This window comes from Colletotrichum truncatum, assembly GCF_014235925.2.
Source record: "Colletotrichum truncatum strain CMES1059 chromosome Unknown Contig_0007, whole genome shotgun sequence".
In the NCBI taxonomy this organism is placed as follows: domain Eukaryota; kingdom Fungi; phylum Ascomycota; class Sordariomycetes; order Glomerellales; family Glomerellaceae; genus Colletotrichum; species Colletotrichum truncatum.
The window spans coordinates 1,613,592-1,632,614 of NW_027222404.1; the positions used below are offsets into that span (position 1 = coordinate 1,613,592).

The 19,023-nt window shown below is 48.2% G+C and overlaps 6 protein-coding genes across 6 annotated transcripts, besides 1 other annotated feature; 3 read left to right on the forward strand and 3 right to left on the reverse strand.

The window, feature by feature from the left end:
• Positions 1–306: 306 nt before the first annotated feature.
• Positions 307–396: a sequence feature (Protein overlapping with rRNA (CTRU02_210869, KAL0934070.1) was converted to a misc_feature.).
• A 247-nt stretch (positions 397–643) lies between these two features.
• CTRU02_210870 (uncharacterized protein) lies at positions 644–5,091 on the reverse strand (the record flags this gene model as incomplete). The annotated part of the gene is made up of 2 exons (XM_070205530.1): positions 644–2,485; positions 2,539–5,091. The coding sequence occupies 2 exons, from the start codon at positions 5,089–5,091 to the stop codon at positions 644–646; spliced, it is 4,395 nt and encodes a 1,464-aa protein (XP_070060773.1).
• Positions 5,092–7,293: 2,202 nt separating this feature from the next.
• On the forward strand, positions 7,294–8,538 carry CTRU02_210871 (uncharacterized protein; the record flags this gene model as incomplete). The annotated part of the gene is made up of 1 exon (XM_036721888.1): positions 7,294–8,538. The coding sequence occupies one exon, from the start codon at positions 7,294–7,296 to the stop codon at positions 8,536–8,538; it is 1,245 nt and encodes a 414-aa protein (XP_036586260.1).
• Positions 8,539–8,914: 376 nt separating this feature from the next.
• CTRU02_210872 (uncharacterized protein) lies at positions 8,915–9,094 on the reverse strand (the record flags this gene model as incomplete). The annotated part of the gene is made up of 1 exon (XM_036721887.1): positions 8,915–9,094. One exon carries the CDS (start codon positions 9,092–9,094, stop codon positions 8,915–8,917), a length of 180 nt encoding a protein of 59 aa, XP_036586259.1.
• Positions 9,095–10,432: 1,338 nt separating this feature from the next.
• Positions 10,433–11,332, forward strand: CTRU02_210873 (short chain dehydrogenase reductase family; the record flags this gene model as incomplete). Its single annotated transcript, XM_036721886.1, has 1 exon — positions 10,433–11,332. One exon carries the CDS (start codon positions 10,433–10,435, stop codon positions 11,330–11,332), a length of 900 nt encoding a protein of 299 aa, XP_036586258.1.
• Positions 11,333–13,492: 2,160 nt separating this feature from the next.
• Positions 13,493–14,852, forward strand: CTRU02_210874 (uncharacterized protein; the record flags this gene model as incomplete). Its single annotated transcript, XM_036721884.2, has 5 exons — positions 13,493–13,514; positions 13,564–13,825; positions 13,881–14,136; positions 14,189–14,439; positions 14,489–14,852. 5 exons carry the CDS (start codon positions 13,493–13,495, stop codon positions 14,850–14,852), a joined length of 1,155 nt encoding a protein of 384 aa, XP_036586256.2.
• A 140-nt stretch (positions 14,853–14,992) lies between these two features.
• On the reverse strand, positions 14,993–15,788 carry CTRU02_210875 (histone H3; the record flags this gene model as incomplete). Its single annotated transcript, XM_036721883.1, has 3 exons — positions 14,993–15,105; positions 15,160–15,354; positions 15,401–15,788. 3 exons carry the CDS (start codon positions 15,786–15,788, stop codon positions 14,993–14,995), a joined length of 696 nt encoding a protein of 231 aa, XP_036586255.1.
• Positions 15,789–19,023: the final 3,235 nt, after the last annotated feature.

Consider the following 19,023-nt stretch of genomic DNA (forward strand, 5'->3'; position numbering starts at 1 on the left):
ACTGTAAGCAACCTTGGAGGTTTTCAATTGTGGGTGTGTGAGCCAGTCGCAGGTTCATATCCTACCTACCTGATATCCTTACCAGTTTGTCATTCTTCTCCACACCCCAGAGGCAGCTCAGCATTGTCGAGGGAACTGCAACCGCCGAGTTGCGCATAAGTGTCTGATGCATATGAATAGTTGCAAGCAAGTCTTCCAGTCCTGACTTTCTGAAGAAACACCTCAGCTATCCCGTAGGGTGTTGGCTTGGTTTCAACTCACTGCCCCGGCTCGCTTTCCCCTTGTTACACCCTGCACACCCTCTGCCTACGACCCCTGATATACCTCCTGTGACTTGCCAACCGTCACATACGACCATACCCATTGGAAAACTCGGGATCCCGTCCGCTCTCCCATAGATAAGCCAATGAGGGCCGGATTAGTAGTTGGGTCGGTGACGACCAGCGAATACCTGGTGTTGTATGTTTTTTGTTTTTGGGTTCTTGACTTTTTGAGCAACTAAGTTGCATAAAGAATTTATGCTCATATGTCATACATCAGCGATCGTACAGGAGATTGGACAACGGTTTAATTGGAACTGCGATATGAGAAAAGCGATCCGTAGGGAGATAGTAGGCTATAAAAGACTATTGCTGTAGACTCTCTATATGAACTGCAAAATCAGCACTCGGCCCGATCGACATCCAATAGCTAATGTTGATCCTTTAGCCTCGTGACTTTCCGCCCGGTACTCTGAAGGTAACCACAGTATATTCTGAGGGCCATTACTGACCCATATGTCCTCCTTTAACAGAATACCGCGCCAGTCTTTAAACTCGTGAGTTGGTTTTTGGATTGCTGTCTCGAATACATGATCCAAGCTGCTCTCGCCCTTCAGTGTCTCTTGGCACCGTCCTGTGGCTGCATCCCAGAGTTTGACGGTCTCATCGTCACAGGCTGAGGCTAGCTGCCGCCCATCAGGAGAAAAGGCTACCGACTCAACCCAGCCGCCATGCCCCTCTAGCGTCTGCTGGCACTGGCCTGTGGCTATATCCCAGAGTTTGATAGTCTTATCATTAGAGGCTGAGGCTAGCTGTCGCCTATTAGGGGAGAAGGCTACTGAATTAATACCCCTGCCATGCCCTTCTAGCGTCTTCTGGCACTGGCCTGTAGCTGTATCCCAGAGTTTAATAGTCTGATCACGAGAGGCTGAGGCTAGCTGCCGCCCATCAGAAGAGAAGGCTATAGAAGTAACTATCCAGCTATGCCCCTCTAGCGTCTGCTGGCACAGGCCTGTGGCTACATCCCAGAGCATGATGGTCTCATCATCAGAGGCTGAGGCTAGCTGACGCCCATCAGGGGAGAAAGCAACCGACCGAACCCGGTCCCCATGCCCCTCTAGCGTCTGCTGGTACAGGCCTGTGGCTATATCCCAGAGCTTGATGGTCCCATCATTAGAGGCTGAGGCTAGCTGTCGCCCATCAGGGGAGAAGACTACTGAACTAATGCTGTCGCCATGCCCCTCTAGCGTCTGCTGGCACTGGCCTGTGGCTACGTCCCAGGTTTTGACGGTGTGATCATGAGAGGCTGAGGCTAGCTGCCGCCCATCAGGAGAAAAGGCTACCGACTCAACCCAGCCGCCATGCCCCTCTAGCGTCTGCTGGCACTGGCCTGTGGCTGTATTCCAGAGTTTAATAGTTTTATCAGCAGCTGAGGCTAGCCGACGCCCATCAGGAGAGAAGGCAACCGACAGAACCCAGCCGCCATGCCCCTCTAGAGTCTGCTGGCACTGGCCTGTGGCTATATCCCAGATTTTGATGGTCTCATCGTGAGAGGCCGAGGCTAGCTGCTGCCCATCGGGAGAGAAGACTACTGAATTAATGCCGTCGCCATGCCCCTCTAGCGTCTGCTGGCACTGGCCTGTGGCTATATCCCAGAGTTTGATGGTCCCATCGTGAGAGGCTGAGGCTAGCTGTCGCCCATCAGGGGAGAAGACTACTGAACTAATGCTGTCGCCATGCCCCTCTAGTGTCTGCTGGCACTGGCCTGTGGCTACGTCATAGAGTTTGATGGTCTTATCATTGTAGGCTGAGGCAAGCTGCCGCCCATCAGGGGGAAAGGCTACTGAAGTAGCATAGTTGCCATGCCCCTCTAGCGTCTTCTGGCACTGGCCTGTGGCTACATCCCAGAGTTTAATAGTTTCATCATGAGAGGCTGAGGCTAGCTGACACCCATTAGGAGAGAAAGCTACTGAACAAACCGAGTTGCTATGCCCCTCTAGCGTTTGGAGACATGCATTCCAGTTTGCTTCAACATCTGTAGTGACTGTAACCCAGGTCGGTGCTTCTGCTTGATAAAGTTGTCGTACTAGGCTATGTTTAGGGCTGAATAGTAGGGCAGATACATAGATTTGTAGGGGGGCAGTCTCGATGCAGTATTTGTAAGACAGGATAAACCGATGAGCATCTCGAATCAGATCCGTCAGTTGCTGTGAATCTGCGCTTGTCTGTGGAAATATTAGATGGAATACGAAATGTATGCAACCTTCAGTTGGCTTACCACGAGATTTTCAAGTAACCCTATTGCTAAGACTGCTTCTGACATGCCTAGCAGAAGGCTCTGAGCCTCCAACCAGTGGAGATAGTGGCAGCCCATAAATTTATGAATACTGGCGTTGTCGCGCAAATCATCTCGTGCAGGGCTGTCCGTGGGATTCGAATGCTGAAGGTGGTCAACCCAGTATGTACAAGAGTACTTCAGAGGGGCCAAAGGGTCTGGGTCAGGCGGTATTATGTCCTCAGTAAGACTTCCAGGGGCGCGCAGCTCATAGATGTCGCGTTTGAGTATCTTGGATAACACCTCCAAAGATCTTGAGAAGACGTTATAATGCTGTTGCGCGATGCCGAAAGGTAGAATTTGATCAAACCCCTTATAAGTCTTGTTCAGCAGGAAATCCTTAGCCGACTGGTGTACAAAGTAGATAGTGTCCCCTCGAAGAGTAAGAAAAGAGCCACAGGATACAATAAGTTCCTCCAGAATTTGAAGGTCATTACCAAAGGAGGCTGGTAACTGGACCATGCACATGAGCTCTTGCAACGTGAGAGGACGGTACACCACCGAGAAGACGGCCAAGATATCTTTGCAAATATCTGCATCATCTGAACGAGATATGTAATCGATCATCCTTTCGTACAAAGACTCGAGACCTGGTGGGAATCTCTTCAAAGCCTCACGGGTATGACGCTTTCGGACGTTTTCACCAGCGAGGTGTTTGCAGACCAAAGCCACCCACAGAAAAGTGTCGTTTGAGTTGTTGATTAGGTGCCTTTGAACTTCAGCGCGGGTCGTATTGTCGTAACTCTTGAGCACCGCCAATTCATCCACTTTGTATTGAATGTAGCTACGAACGGCCTCGGAAACAGATTCGGGATTCAGCTCGAGGGAGAGTGTGTCCTGGTGCTTGGGGGTGATTTGTTGGGAGCCGTTGCCCAAGATTTCCTCAATCTCCAGCCAGTTGCGGCTTGATACGATCCACTTAGCACGAGACGTGAGTGATACTTGTGTGATGAAATGAAGAAGTTTTGGGCGATTTGTCTCACATTCGTCGAGGGCATCGACGATCAAGAGGACGTCATCCAGGATGGGATCATGTAGCATAGCCTTGAGGATCTTGGACATGACCTCCCAGGCATTGAGATCCTCGAACCGCTGCTTGCCGCCACCGTCATACTCCTCACGGACGTGCCTGATAAGCCGCGGGTACTGTTTTGCGAGACTAAATATCAAACCTCGCAGCACCGATGTGGCATTGCTTAGGTTTCCCACGGTGGCTTGGCAGAAGAAGTAAGCGAGTTTGCTAGAAGAGTCCTTTTCCAGTTCGTCAATGATGCCGCACAGGAGCATCGTCTTGCCTTTGCCTGGATCACCCCTGATCCATAGCAGGCGTCTCTGTGCGTCTGTTCTCCACTCTCGATATTTGGGGTGATCTAGAATCCAGCAATACGATTCTCGAAGGAGGCCGCCCTTGGTTTCCTGGATGCGGGTCTTGTCGTGGCGGGGATCCGTCTGGAAAAGGTCGTTCAGGCATTTCTTGTCGTCCTGACTCTGTTGATACTCTTCTTGCCGCTTGGTCTGTTGGTGAATAGCATTTGTGACACTTTGCATCTCCTTAAGTTGATGCTCTGCCGTGGTCTCCAGGAGTTGGAGGTGCCGACGAGTCTTTTGGGAGTTGTATTGCTCCGAATCGCTCAGGACGGCTGTCTCGGCGGCCTTTATGTCGTCGATCTGGATGGTCCAATTCTCTAACTTGACGATATCCCTGAGGAAAACAACAACCCGCTTCCTGTTATAGAGACAGATGCTCTTTATTTGGTAGACAAGAAGTTCCTGGTAAAGCTCAAGAATGTGCTTCTCGAGCTGACCACGTAGCCCCTCGAATTCCGGCTTGGAACCCTCCTGATCAAGGAGGAGATCCACCAGGTTCCAGTACCATTCCATCCTCGACGTAACGTATGCGATACCGTCGAGGTTGATGCCTGGTTCAGTAAACGGATTCGCGAGTAGCTGGGGATCGTCAGTGAATGCGTGCAGATCTGACGAGTAACTGACCTCAAGAGCGAAAGAGACGCCGACCCAGGCGACAGCGGCTTGGGGCGCAGCCTGCATAGCCTTCCCGATCACGTCCTTCAAAGGGGAGATAATACGAATTCCCTCGCTGATCTTCTGTTTGGTAGCTGCTTCCTTTTCAATCTTCTGTAGCCCAGCTTGGACAAGGCGCTCCATCAGGCGCCATCTTTCCTCCGAGGGAGGTTTGTTACTGTGGCCATCTGCAGCGGTTGCGGTAGGAGGAGGATTGTCACCAAGAAGTTCATCGGACAGAAGTTTTTCGTATGCTTCGACTACATCGGATTCGCTCAACTTAAGCTCATCGTACGCTTGATTCCAAAGCCGCTCTTTGAGGCTTGTCGTTGAGGTCGACGTCTGAGGGGCTGCGGATGTCTGGGGGACTGCAGAAGGCTGAGCAATAGGTACTGAAGGAGGCGAAACACGAGGCGAGGCAGAGTCTGGATGTCGGACCTTGGATTTGATTTTCTTAAACCATCGGGAACTCATCTTGGTCTGTTTGCCTCGCCCTCTGTGATACTACTAGTAAGATGACCTAAAGATTGATGAACCAAAGCGACTGGGTTTGGAGGCTGAGGTCTCAGGAGATGTTGCCTCCATCGTTGGGCGGGGTAAAATTGCCTTTGGTTAGTTTTCCTGCATGAAAAGAATCCAATAGGAGGCTTTGGTGCGTCGCGTCAGCCTGATCGTAAGATTTACGTACCGAAGTGGGAGAGCCAAGATTTACACGGGTGTTGAGCTGTAAATGGTAGACCGCGCGTGCGCGCATATATTTTGCGGGTATTTGAGCGCTACGTTGCACCTTTTATTTGGCCATGACTGACGCTGGCACCTCAAAATCCATTTTAACATCCGTGTCGAAGCCGCACTGAAAGAGGTCACACAGCAGCTAACACAGACATAGGAGTGGCGATGCCTCCATAAATTATCAATCAATAACGGCATATTTCAGTTTTAAGGATTGCTTTGCAAAAGTCTTAGAAGAGCAGTCATCGAAGAGACATGCAAATCAGGCCAACGCTGAATGTGGCAGTGAGCCTGGTATGGTGATGACACCCCTGCGCCGCAGGCCAAATCAACCTAAAACAGGCCATATTATATGCTGGATAGATCTTTCGGTACGGCCAGAAGGCACCGGGAAATCGGACAGAAGAACTGCTCGTCTCAGCCTGCATTAACGCGCCCATGCCAATCATGCATGAGTCTTTTCCTGCGCTTTCGTTATTGCGTTCTTCGGCTTCTGGCACTGAACGAGCCAGTGCCCCACTCCGTTGCCACCTGTGTCTACTATACTAACAACAAGTCAAGATGTGTATATAATCCTAGTTTTCGCCTCGTCAAGATCCCTCACAGCTGCGCAAATATTGCCTCACGCTACAACGGAAGAGTCTCTGATAAATTTGGTTTCCGGAAAAATATACCTGTTACTTGATTTAAGAGATAGTTCTTCAGGGTGCCGTCAGCACACGCGGTGAGAGCTACTTTAGTCTGCGAAGAAACAGGGCCGAAAAAAGAGAAGACTCGGCTTTCGAATCTGACCATGGTGACAAAACCGACTGAGTTGAACTCCCCAGTCACTTTCGAAGCAAGGCACCACCTTTGGGGGATGATTGGTCCGCCTATCCCTGTTAATAACCTCGTTCGTCGATGGTGCACAGAGTACTGTGGTTCTAACAAACTCGACGTTCGATAAGAGACTTGAACTGAAGTGGGATTTTGACATGACGAACAAATCTGGTCTAGTGCGGTTGTGAGTGAATGGGAGCGAGTTGACACTAATGTTGCAGGGGACGAAACTGCATAGTCTAACATCTGGCCAGTTCAAAAGTAAAGCTTTCTTCAGCAACACGTAAATATTCGAGTTCATTGACCTGCTCGTTGGCATTGATGATGGAGAGACAATTAACGGAAGAATACGGGCGAAGGCGGGTGAATAGAGTAATCCGTCTCAGGCAATGAGCGATTTCAATGTCCCGTACATATGGTTCTCAATCTAGGTAGTAATACTACCCAAAGAGGTTGAGATTACCTTGCTCGTATCATGATGAAGACCAAAGGGGCGATACAACCGAGCCATCGCTGTTTCTGTGGCCACCCATGACCTGTACCACAGCTGAACCAACTATCTGAAAGCAAACTATTAAAAGTGATCAGCACTGGATTTTCGACTTTAAAGACTTAAGTAAAGGCTCAAAGGGTCAGTCAAAACGCACTGCTCAGAACGAAGACTTACCGCAACTGCGGGAGAGCCATCTCAAGATGGACTGATGATGCGCCGGCACCGAGACAGAGCTGTCACCTAGCAGACGACAACATGACACTTATGTTCATCATCTACGATCTTGATTCTTGCATTTATGTTAGGCACAATTATCCACCTTCATTCCCTGTGCCGCAGTCTTCGCCTGGAATCACAGGAAATTCAGCGCTGGTGCCTGGAGAACTCAAGACCCCGGCCCCACTCCCTAGGCTCCCAATCCTCAACACCTTTCTCACGCCTTTAACTTTCGTTCCTTATATTTCCTGTTGCCCTCTCTGTGTTAAAACAATAGTTCAACATGATAATTGAGACAGCCAAAGCATTGCTTGAAGTAATCAGTCATCTCTGGTTGTCGGCCTATTAATCACATCACATCCCTTCACAAATACGCAACAATCAAGGGGGGCACCACCCGCTTACACACACCAACCATGTCCAAGGCACCCATGCCTCACTTCCCTAACTTCCAGAAAAGACCCCTGGCTCCTGATCTCAAGGAATTATACCAACGGGCCATCGACGACTCCACAGCTCTCACCCCCGCCGAATTGCACCGCATTTTAAGGCGGCCGCCACCGGAAGAGGAGGACCAGATCTGCCGGGACCGCACCGGATTGACGAGGCAACAAATCATTGCGAAAGCGCTTACGGAGCCGGAAACCCTTTCGAAGACGGAGCGCCAAATCATCGCACAAGGTGTCCTGTACGATAGCTCAGACATGTCCAGCGCGTGGTACGTGCCCTTGCTCGAACTCGAAAGTGAAGATCGGGAGTTGGCATATTCGGCTCGGGGTAAAGCGAAGGGAGCTCTTGGGAACGAGAAAGACGAGGACACTGCTCTCGAAAATGTCATGAAGCTAAGCAGTGCCAGGGCGCAGGAGGCTCGGGAGAAGCGGAGGCGTGCCAAGGAGCAGGAGAGAGAAGCGTTGGAGGCCTGCAGGGCGTTGCCTCGGCCTCGGTGGATCCAGGAGCTTCTCGATGCGGGATACGGAGATCGGCGCTGGGGTTTTGTGTGTTTCCGGACGGCGTACGAAGCGGACGGCGTGGGTGACGAGATTTGGGACCGTTTCAAGACGCTCTACCACGGCGAAATCGCCAAGACGGTTTTGGTGAGAACTTGGAAACGCGATGGACCCAAGCTCTACGATACGCACGAGAGTCTCTTTATCTCGGCGCCAGAGCTGGACGGCATGTCGGGTGAAGACTTACGATCCAAGTTTCGGTTGATGAGGAGCAAGGGGGAAATTCCAAAAGAGATGCGGCTTGGTTGTCTCTTGGTTGCCGACGCGGGGGTCCTAAAAGCTGAGTGGTTGTCCGAGGCGAGCCCGTTCCCAAACAGGAACAGCACGTTCATCAAGGCCATGGACCCCGATTATGAAGTCGCCTCCGAGCGTGTCGAAGGGGGGTTTGCCGGGGAAATAAAGATGCCCTTGCATAAGGTGTTCGACTGGTTGCATTATACCTTGTTCGCAAAGTCTGAGACGTGGGAACAGAGGTATGTGCAGACAAAGCAGCGATGGGCGTTGCCTCCGAGCGAGTTTTGCCCGTATCCAGTGTACCATGTCGATGTCATGGGTATGTATCCGTGGGCCGCGAAGGAACATGTCGACCCGACATATCATCGACAGTACGTTGAACTTGTAGTCAGTAAGTATAGGGCTCTGACTAGCAAGTGATTTAATCAGTAGTTGGGGTATTATTGATTTGAATGCTTTTGAGTGTAGGCGATGCAAAAAGAGGTGACTCTTTACCTGATGTGAACGATTCCGAAAAGCTAGAAAACAGCTTGCAGTTTCTCTCAAATGCATCCCGGCAAGCTTCTGCGGTCAACAGTCCAACAGACTTCAGCACAGGCGGGGTCTCAGCGGTAAGGCGGCTTGCATAACATGATGTCGCAAGACAGGGCCGATACTCAACATGAGTTTCCACAACTGCCTTTCAACTGGAGTAAGTATCACTTCAGTTTCTTCAGCTTCCCAAGGAGTGCATCTTACTGGGGCTTCAATTTACAAGTGGAAAGCCGCAGTCACAACGCTTTATCCGCGAGCCCACTCAGACCCACGCACAACACGCAATGCCAGAGAACAAGAGTGTCCACATCCAGCTCGTCGCCAACCATCCGAGCCAACAGCTCGAAAACATCATCGTCTGCGCCGATGGTTTAGTGGTAAAATTCTCCGTTGCCATCCAGCAGCGTCGGGGAGCCGGGGGTTCGATTCCCCCTCGGCGCATTCTTTTGCCGTGTTCGGGGGAGTTCAATAGGTATTACATCAGGTAAATGGTCCGTTGACCTTTTTGACCTTCTGACAGTTGCTCTGGTGGATCTTGAGCAGAAACAGATGGTGGATTGCAGCTTGGTTGAGTTTGATGTGGTGGCATAAGACTGTATTGTCCTCTTTTCAATTGTGACCTGCACGGCAGCGGTTCTGAAATCAGTCTTGAGTAGTTGTGAAGCGTGGAAGACACGAGTGTTGGAGCCGACGTCGCAAAAGGCTCCAAAAGCCACTAGGGTTGTTCAGTCATTAGGATAAAGCCCATGTCAGAATTAGGCAGACTGGCAACACAGACCGAATAGCCAGTGTTGCTGCAATTAAGTCGGTTCAACTGTTGGGATAAAGCGTCTAGCAGACTGACTGTTGTCTCAATTGTCGGAAAGTGCGATACTGAGAAGAGTGGGGTTTGGCACCCTGCTGGCTACAGTGGCCATAGCTGGGAGAATCGCTGAAGCGACTAAAGTAACCAGAGTGCCTAAAGTGACAAAAGTGGTTGCAGTAACGAAGCAACAGCTGAAGTAACAGCTAGAGCTGCAAATGTGGAAGTAAAATGTGACGGTATTTACGGTTCTACAGTCAATCTAACGGTTCATCTGATGATCTTGTCGATGCTAAAAGCTGTTGTTTTTGCCTGCTAAACCAACCACTTTGGCTTTCGCCGCCTCTTCCACAGCAGAACGGCCAAAGTAGTCCACTTTTTCGATATAGGCAAACCAGACTGATAAGTCCGATCGAACTGGTTGACTCGCCCGTTCGAGAAGTTTCCTAAGTTGCCAGATGTTTAAGCTATTGGGAGTCCTGATCTAGTTGTTCGAGCTAACACCTTCACATCCCAAGGCAAAGAGCAATAAACATTCGAGCCGGGATAGCAGTAACAACTTCACCCTTCCGCCACGAAAAGAACGTCCGAGCGGGCTGTCATCCGATTATCAACCACTTGCACGAACTCAAAAGGACTTCCACGGCCCGACTGGCGTTCTCCAAACCATCCACCGCAGGATCCAAGCACCAACCGTGACGTATCACTACAACCCCGCCATCGGAATCCACCGCCGGCATCACGGTCCCACATCGGGCGACAGTCCTCCGCGCCCCCGCCGCCGCACGGCATCCTGTCACCCCCTTGCACGAAGTCAATCATTCGATCCCGGTTGTCAGCGACCCGAAGCCGCCCGGCATTTCAACTTTAATCCTACCACTAAACAGTTCCTTTCCCCTGTGCACCAGACTTCATCCCATACTCCTCCCCATTTACTCAGTGCCAGTCACATCAACACCCCCGTCTGCCTCCGTCAAAATGGCCGATCCATCAGCCCGCGACCAGCTGACGAAGCGCCAAATTCCCTTCATGACCCTCGCAAACGGTCTCTCCGGACTCCCCGGCGCAGAGACACGTACGGCATCCGCCTCCGATGACGCAACATCACGCTTCGCCCTCTCAGGGACGGCAGTTGTGACGGGCGGCACCGGCGCAATTGCCCAGGCCGTTGTGCGCGCGATGCTCCAACACGGCTTGACGGGGCTCATGCTCCTCGACTTGGACGTCACGTCCGCCGACGCAGTGAAGCAAATCGCGTCCCTCCGCGAGCCGTTCCCGAATGCCAAAATTGAGGCGCTCTCAGTCGATGTGACGGACGAAGAGGCCGTTGCACATGCCATGGAGCGTGCGGTCGAGGCTCTCGGCGGTGTCGATCATCTTGTTTGTTTTGCGGGTGTCGTGGGCTGTGTGCATGCACTCGATATGCCAGCATCGCAGTTCCGTAAGATCCTGGACATCAACACGACAGGCGCCTTCATCTGCGCGCAGGCCGCCGCGAGGGTGATGGTTCGTCAGGGTCGCGGCGGCCGCATTGTGTTTACAGCGAGCATCTCGGCGCACCGAGTTAACTTTCCGCAGCCGCAAGCGGCGTATAATACGAGCAAAGGAGCTTTACTGATGTTGAAGAGTAGTCTGGCGGCCGAGTGGGCGCGGTATGGAATCAATGTCAACAGCATCAGCCCGGGCTACATGGACACGGTGCTGAACGAGGGTGAGGGCTTGTCGGAGGCGAGGAGGATTTGGGCTGAGAGAAACCCCGCCGGAAGGATGGGGATGCCGGAGGAGGTTGCGGGTGTCGTGGTGATGTTGTGTTCGAGGGCGGGCAGCTATTTCAATGGAAGCGATTTGGTTGTTGACGGCGGAGGCGTTGTGTTCTAGACAAGTCAGGTTTGAGGAGGGGCGAGGACGCGAAATGACTCAGATTTCAGATAGAGGTAAGAGAAAGATGTCTGGGTTCGCCCCAGAGTTCTTAAAAAATTAGTACCAGAGGCCTTCGTTACCTGCACTGGAAGAAGCATAAAGAAGTTTGAAGTTGCAGGCTGAGTAAACGCACACGCAACATATCCACTCAGAACCTAAGCATAGACGGGCTAACCATACTAGGAGCCTACTAGTTTTAAACAAATTTGTTGCTTTCGTCGCCACTCATTGCACTTTAGACACTCTAGCCTGTCAGACGATATACCCATCCACATCTACAATTGGAATAGTTCTCGTCGCAGTTGTAATAGAGAAAGGAGACAATAGAACTGGAAGTATTCTGACTTTTGATATTGATTGAACATGTGTAACTCTCTTTCAATTGATGAAGAAACATGCTTGGGGGGTTGGGATTAAGGTAAATCTTCTTGAGACATGCAAGTTTGTTAGTCGCAGATGAAACCCCTCCGGTAACAAGCGGGACTGTGGAAAATACGGGCTTTTGCCGATGTGTATGCGCCTTTATGAGATATTTGAAGGGTCACTTCTATGTAAGATCCCATCCTCATGGGGAGTTAATAATGCCGTTACTACAAATATGACTAGCTCATGTTTCTACCACTTTGTGAAGCGTGTGACAAGGCTTGTTACTACATCACAGATCCAAATACCCAAATTGCAGGCAGTAAAGTCTCCGCCGCTACTGTTGGTAATGTTTTACTGGTCTAACTAAAATTACACAGAGGCCGTTGCAATAGCCGATGTTCCAGGTTGAAGTGGTTCCGTAGCCGACTGCCCACACGACGGGCGGCCAGACGGGATTTATGTTCCGTAGCCACTTCAGCCCCAGATCTTACCAGATCTTCTTCCAGGCAGATCAGAGGCCCGAATAGCAATACTTCTTACAATTATATGACATCCCACTTTCCGATTACGGTCTAGGCATGGGCATTACCCGGCCCGCGGGTCCCACGGGTACCCGCGAAATGGGTCGGGTAGTTATGGGTAGTGCCCGAAAGTTTTACTATTACCCACGGGTACCCATGGGTAAAGTGGGTTTGGGTAAAAAAGCCCACGGGTAGTAAACTGAAGGGGGGCCCACGGGTTTGGGTACCCACGGGTGTATACCCGTGGGTAGATTTCAGTAAGTATGCATTACGAATTTTAGACATCTTTTGTAGTAGCCAGCCTCAAGAGTGGATATATTGCGCAACGAATAGACCTGCTACCTTGTTACTCCTAACTTCCGAACGCCCTGAATGCCTTCAATTAATCGCCCGCATTTCCCAGACTCGGGGTCGAACCACTTGTCTCCGTGGACTCTGCCGGCCTTCAAGATAGCCTGGACGAGATGCAGATCCTTCGGCTTAATGGTGACGCGATTGGTGTGGATCGTAGCAAAGTTAATTACTAGATAGTTCGTTCAACTCGATAAGAGTTTGCAAGTAAAGCTTACTGTCGAAAACACCAAAGAGAAGAGACTCCGAAGACTCTTGAAGAGCGCTAATAGCAGTCGCCTGCCAGCGCAGGCGCTTGGAGGGGTCGATGTCATCGCAGATTTCCTTCCAGAGTCGCTGGAATGGGGGCTTCGGAATCAGGAAGTCAAATGTCTTCTGGTAGTTCCTGACCTCCCGGAGAGCTTTTGCTAGGTATTAGGGTTAGTGTGTAGCCATCTTTTGTAGCAATCTAGACTTACTGCCAGGGCGCCAACGGCGTTTCTGCTGCTCCTTAGCACCAGGCATAGTCTTTCGGGCTATGCCAGGCATCATATTATAAAGTTAACCATGAATCAGGTAGGACTCCTAGAAACACAAGTCCAGGTCCAATCAATATAGAATCTTTTACAGATAACTACTGAACAGAGGTTTTCAAAGAGATTCTTTTTAAGAAAAAAAACAAGAAGCCGCGGCTGCGCATAGACCACTTTTTGGCGTATTTTGTTTTTTTTTTGTGAGGTTCTGAAGCTTTAGAAAACTTCTCCCCAGACAACACTACAACCTACCTCCACCACTAACACCCAGCCGCACCGACAAGCCTCTCAATTAAGGTAATTTGATACTTTGATCTCACAATTATTGGTTTTGACTTATTAAATCAATTAGGGAATAGTAGTAAAATATGTCCTCAGGACAGGATCGCGGTACGTTTATACTAGCTTTGTAGCAATCATTTGTACTAATCTCTTCTAGGCCGACCGCTTGGATCTGGTGCTGGAGCCAAGCGTAAAGCTGAAGAGGATTATTCCGACAACACGCACACCAAGAAGTCTCGTCAGCGCATCGATAAGATGACTGAGAAGCAGAAGGCACTTGATCGCTCGAAGAAGTCGATCAACCAGCAGAAATCCCGCAAGCTTAAAGCCTTGAGGGCTAAAAGCTCCTACATCAGTGCGTCTGCTGATGAGCGCGCGGCCCTTGAGGCTAGGGAAATCCAGCAAGTTGATGCACGATAGTGAGTTCTTTTTTATTTCTTTTGGTGTTTCAAATCAGTGCTTAAGTGCTTTTAGCTTCCTCAAAGGCAACCATCCAGACCAGCTGCTAGCTCAGATGACTGGCCCAGTCTCGTCTAGCTCCTATAATATCGTCGATGACGATGAAGACGAGGCTTGGGAGGATATCCCTTTGAATGAGATTGATGAGGCTACCCAGGAAAACCTGGATGGAGTTGAGGGCATGCTCAACTTTGACGTTGACCTTGATAACCAGTTGCCGACCATTAATGTTGCTGAGCAGTCGAATGCGATTATCGACAAGATGATCCAGGTAACTGGATGACTATAATTAATTACTATAGCAATAGCTAACAAACAGACAGGAAAACCAGATCCGAGAATACCAGTTCTTCCGTGATACCTGGGAGATGACTCTTGAGATACTTTACATCAAGGTCAAGCGGCTGAACAGCAATCCTGCCTTTACCCTAGCTGCGATGGAGGATTATGGCTTCATTCGACCTGGCTTTAAATTTCCAGTAGCTGGCGACATCTTCACCAAAGAGGAAGTGCTTCTTTGGTTTGCACTCGCTAAGTACTGGCACCTGAACCGCTTGTCTAAGAAGAAGAAGACGTAAGTGCTTAATTGTAGCAATCCTTTGTAGTAATACTAATATTCTCAGCCAATTCGCACTCGCGCACCGCCCAGCCATCAAGATTCAAGGATCTCTCTTCACTACAGCTCAGCGCCGATATGCCTCCACTCCAAAGCCTTCAGTGAAGGCTATGTTCTCTGAGATCAGTGACTCGATGATCAAGAAAGGTGTTTGGGAGCTTCTGGGCCCTGCTGAAGTTTGGGAAGAGTTTACTGCTCTCGATAAAACAGCCAACATCTTATCTGCGATGGATAAGAAGTTCTCAGCTATACTAAAGCTGATACCATTCTTCCTGAAGCTTGACCTTGCTCGGGATAAAGCGCTATACAACTGGCGTCAGGTCCATGAGTTGGCTCAGAAGCTAACTCGTTTGCTTGACTTTTCTCTATAATTGCAGATGAGCATAGCGAGAGGGTTTGTTTGACAGATTAAGAATTAAGAATTAGCAATAAGGCTAGCATGAATAAGGACATGAATTCTCTCTAGTCTGATTCTCGTATTGTAGCAATCGTTTGTAGTAATCTATAGCTGCTAAAACAATCTAGCACTCCATGCTCCCATCTTCTTCATTAACTGTTTAACTAAGTCAAGATCTTTCTTCTGCAAAGTTACTCTTTTAGCGTGAATAGCACAGAGATTTGCATCTATTAATATTCATGTTAATATAATAGTTTGAAGATCAGGATAGGATATCTTACTCTCGAACATGTTGATTAGAAACTGTTCGCTCATCTCATGGAGAGCCTCTATAGCCATTGACTGGTAGCGGATCTTATGGCGGTTTCTTAGTGGAAGATCAAGTGTTATTTCTCGAACTACTCTTGCGAAACTGCTCCGCGGAATTAAAAGATTGGTAGTCTTTTGATATTTTCGAATCTCACGAAGTGCATTTGCTTCACATTTTAGTAATTAAATAATAAAGAGTTACTTCTTACTTACTACCAGGCCTCCATCTACGAACTTTCTGGCGTTTAGTGATCTGGACGGGCTTTTTTCGAGCAGCTTTTAGCTGCTTCTTTAGCGCGAAGTTCAGCTGATCTTTCCGTGCAATGGTTGGTGGTTGGCCAGTATCTGTTCGTCTCGCCAACTTCGTCGCAAAGTTCTGCTTCAGCGGTAGTAATTCTGGTTGACTTAGGTCTGGGCTAGCCTGGCTATAGTAGGTTGCATGACTTGAACTTCTTGGCGGAGTCTCCCGAATCTCTGTAATTGGCTGTTTCAGGGGATTACCCCTCGCTGATGATGAGGGGTAACTATTTGGCGGTGAAGAGCCCTCCACTGTTAGCGGAGAGCTCTGATCTGACACAGGGCTAGTTGATAAGCGAGGCATTGAAGGATGAATGTAAGTGGGAGAAAAAACAAGTCGAAGGAGAATTCAGAGCTTTTAGATTTGTGTACGAAACGTATTAGTCAGAAACCCTAAAATAGAAATTTACGTAAGGCTACATAATCAAATGTTTGTATTCATCTTGTAGTAATCCTGCAAACTACTTCCTGTTCACACCAAAGGTAATTCTTACTACGTATGATGTCGAACTCAATTGCGTCTAACCCTTTTAGGCCAGACCCTTTTGCATCCGATTGTTCTGCTGCTTTCGAGCTCGTAAATTCTACGCAGACTCCAACAATCAATACTCCACCTTCTGGTTTACAGATACAGTCGGAAATCATTTTATTTGTTATTGAGACTTTCCAGACTTTTCTCTCGTTTTTCAAAACCCTGCCATGGTATCTCCAATGGGTAATCCTTGGCAAACACACACTGTTGTCCAAATCCCCTCAACCTGAACGAAAACGCTTTGCTAAATCCTTGTGGACTTTACAACGCCGAGTATCATTCTGGGATCACTTTCACCAAGGCTACCATATGACATCAGGGGAGCCAAAATTAGTCTGCAAGCACTGTCACCAAGTTTTCAATCATCCAACAATCAAAAACTCTGGTACAAGTGCTATGCAACGACACCTCGCTGCAAAGTCTTGTAAGACTCGACGTTTAGGCGCAAACCAGGTGCCTATAAGTTTTACAGGTCATTATAGCAATCATTTGTAGTAATCGCAATCTAGGGTACCTAATTGAAAGCAGTCTCGGAGTATCAAGCATTAGTTTACTGTATTGTTAGATCCAACTTAGCGCTTAATACTGTTGACAACTTAAGTTTCCGGCAATTCTGTTTATACCTGAATCCTCTCTACTACCTCCCATCTCGAAAGACGCTCCGAAGCTGGATATCCGAGGAGGCCTTACGCATTCAACACCACACTCTTTAGCTAATTCCGCCTGGTAGCTATGTCTCTCTGATGATTGATATCTGGAGTACACCTGGGTTAAAATATTCACTGCTTGGTGTTTTATGCCATTTTATCGACAAGCACTGGAGGTTACAACAGGTTCTTCTTGGTGCTATTGATATGACAGATGGTCATACAGCCTCTAAGCAAGCAACGGCTTTATCGACTCTGTTAGAAAATATTCGCTAGAGGACGAAGAAGACAATTCGATTTCAGACAGTCTCTGCAGACAACGCAAGTTCTTTTAAGCCAAAAGTCCTAGCACAAGAACTTGCAAAAGGGTCGACATCCATAGTATAGCCGATATATCATATTCGCTGTTTAGCCCATATTTTCAACCTTGTTGTTCGAGCGATTTTTGAGGCTCTTCGAATTTCGATGGTAGAAGCCTCTACAGAGTTTGAGCCTTCTACTACTCGAGCTAAAGATCAAGAGGACTCTGACGATGATTTTGATACTGAAGATTCTACTGCTGGGGAAAATCCTTTTGGAGCTATTATTCAAAAGGTTAGATACTTCACCTAGTTATAAGATTTTATATTAACATATATACCTCTAGATTCGTGACCTCGCAGTTTCCCTTAAGCTTTCTAGTAAGAAGACGCAAGAGTTTCTCGACCTCCAGAAATCGACTCGCATTGGCCAGCGACCACTACGCCTCCTCCGCGATGTTAAGACAAGGTGGAACTCTACTACACTTATGTATCTCCGCGCAAGAGAGCTTAAAACAACGATTTCAGCTTAGGTTGAAAAGCACTCTCTACAGGAACAATTCTCTCTTGTGGAGACCGATTGGGAGGCTCTTGATATTCTGCTTGATATCACCAGCCCGTTTTTACTCTTTACAAACATCCTCAGCCGGTTAAATGACCTTACCCCTGGTCATACCTTTACTTTATTATAAGTTGCAACAGTTTACTTGTACTTTTGCGCCTCTGCACTTAAAGATAAAGTTACTAGTAAAGACTTTACTTGGATATCAATCCTTCAGGCTGCTACGAAAAAGGGCCAAGAGAAGCTGGAAAAATACGTTCAAAAGCTAATTGAAGAGGATTCCTTCAAGGTATATGGTATTGCAACTCTCCTTACCCCTGAAGCTAGGATATCAGTTTCGAGTACTTTTGACACGCGATTCTAATTTGCAAATTACTTCGAATACCTTCCTTCTTTAGCCTCACTTCGAACTCGAGTACAGCAAGAATTTATTAAGGTATATATAAAGCAGTACCATCAAGATTCGGAACGCCATACCAATACTCAAAAAGCTGCAACTGAAGGACTCCGATACACTCTGCATAGTTTACTATCACGCAGTCCAAAGAAAAGGGTATTTGTAGCAATCTATTGTAGCAACTCACTGTACTAACCTATTATAAGGGCAAAATGTCATCATCCTAAGACGCACGAAATATCTGTAATGACTTTTTTAATATTGGTAAGATAAAGACTCATATCTTACTAGGCTTAACAGCTAATAACTATATTTAGTTATGTTCCCTGATGAAACTGTTCAGCAATTTTGGGTCCGCCTAGACAATAGCTATCCCAGATTCCATGGTATTTGTCGCATGGCTCGAGACTTCTTATCTATTCAACCGACGTCAATACCCTTAGAGCGATCATTCAGCCTTGCTCGCCATATCTGTCACTACGCTCGGTTCAACCTTTCGGCTGATACTATTTTTGATACTTTGACTATCAAAATTAGCCAGAATAATGAGGCCTGGCTTTCCCAAACCACACTTGAGGAAGTTCCAGATGACACGAATATCACTGAAGCATCTGAAGAGCGCCAGCATATTATTAGAGAAGCTTTTAACTACTCTTCTCTATTGGATAAAGCTGATATTCAGAGATATCTGAAGGTCTCTGATGATCTTACTAAGATCTCTATTACTGCTACAGGAGATGCTCCCTCCCCGCCTCCTTACGAAGTCTCAGTAGAAGAGGAGGATATTAGCGATAGAGATGAGGAGCTGCCATCCTTATCTAGCTCTCAACAGCCAAAACTATCGAGTCAAGTTTCCCAACTTAGCAACTCACCTACGCCTTCTGTATCCCAAGAACTCCCAAACTTCTCCGAGCTTGGGGGTCGCAAAAGGAAGAGACTTACTCGGCTAGATCTTGTCGAACTCTCTCCTGACGAGGATAGCGATTAAATATACATTGTTCCTCTGATTTCACTCCGACTTTATCGTATTATTCTCTATTAGTTTCTTATATTTGTAGTAATCTATTCTAGCCATCTATGTTTTATGTAACTTACTCTTTCT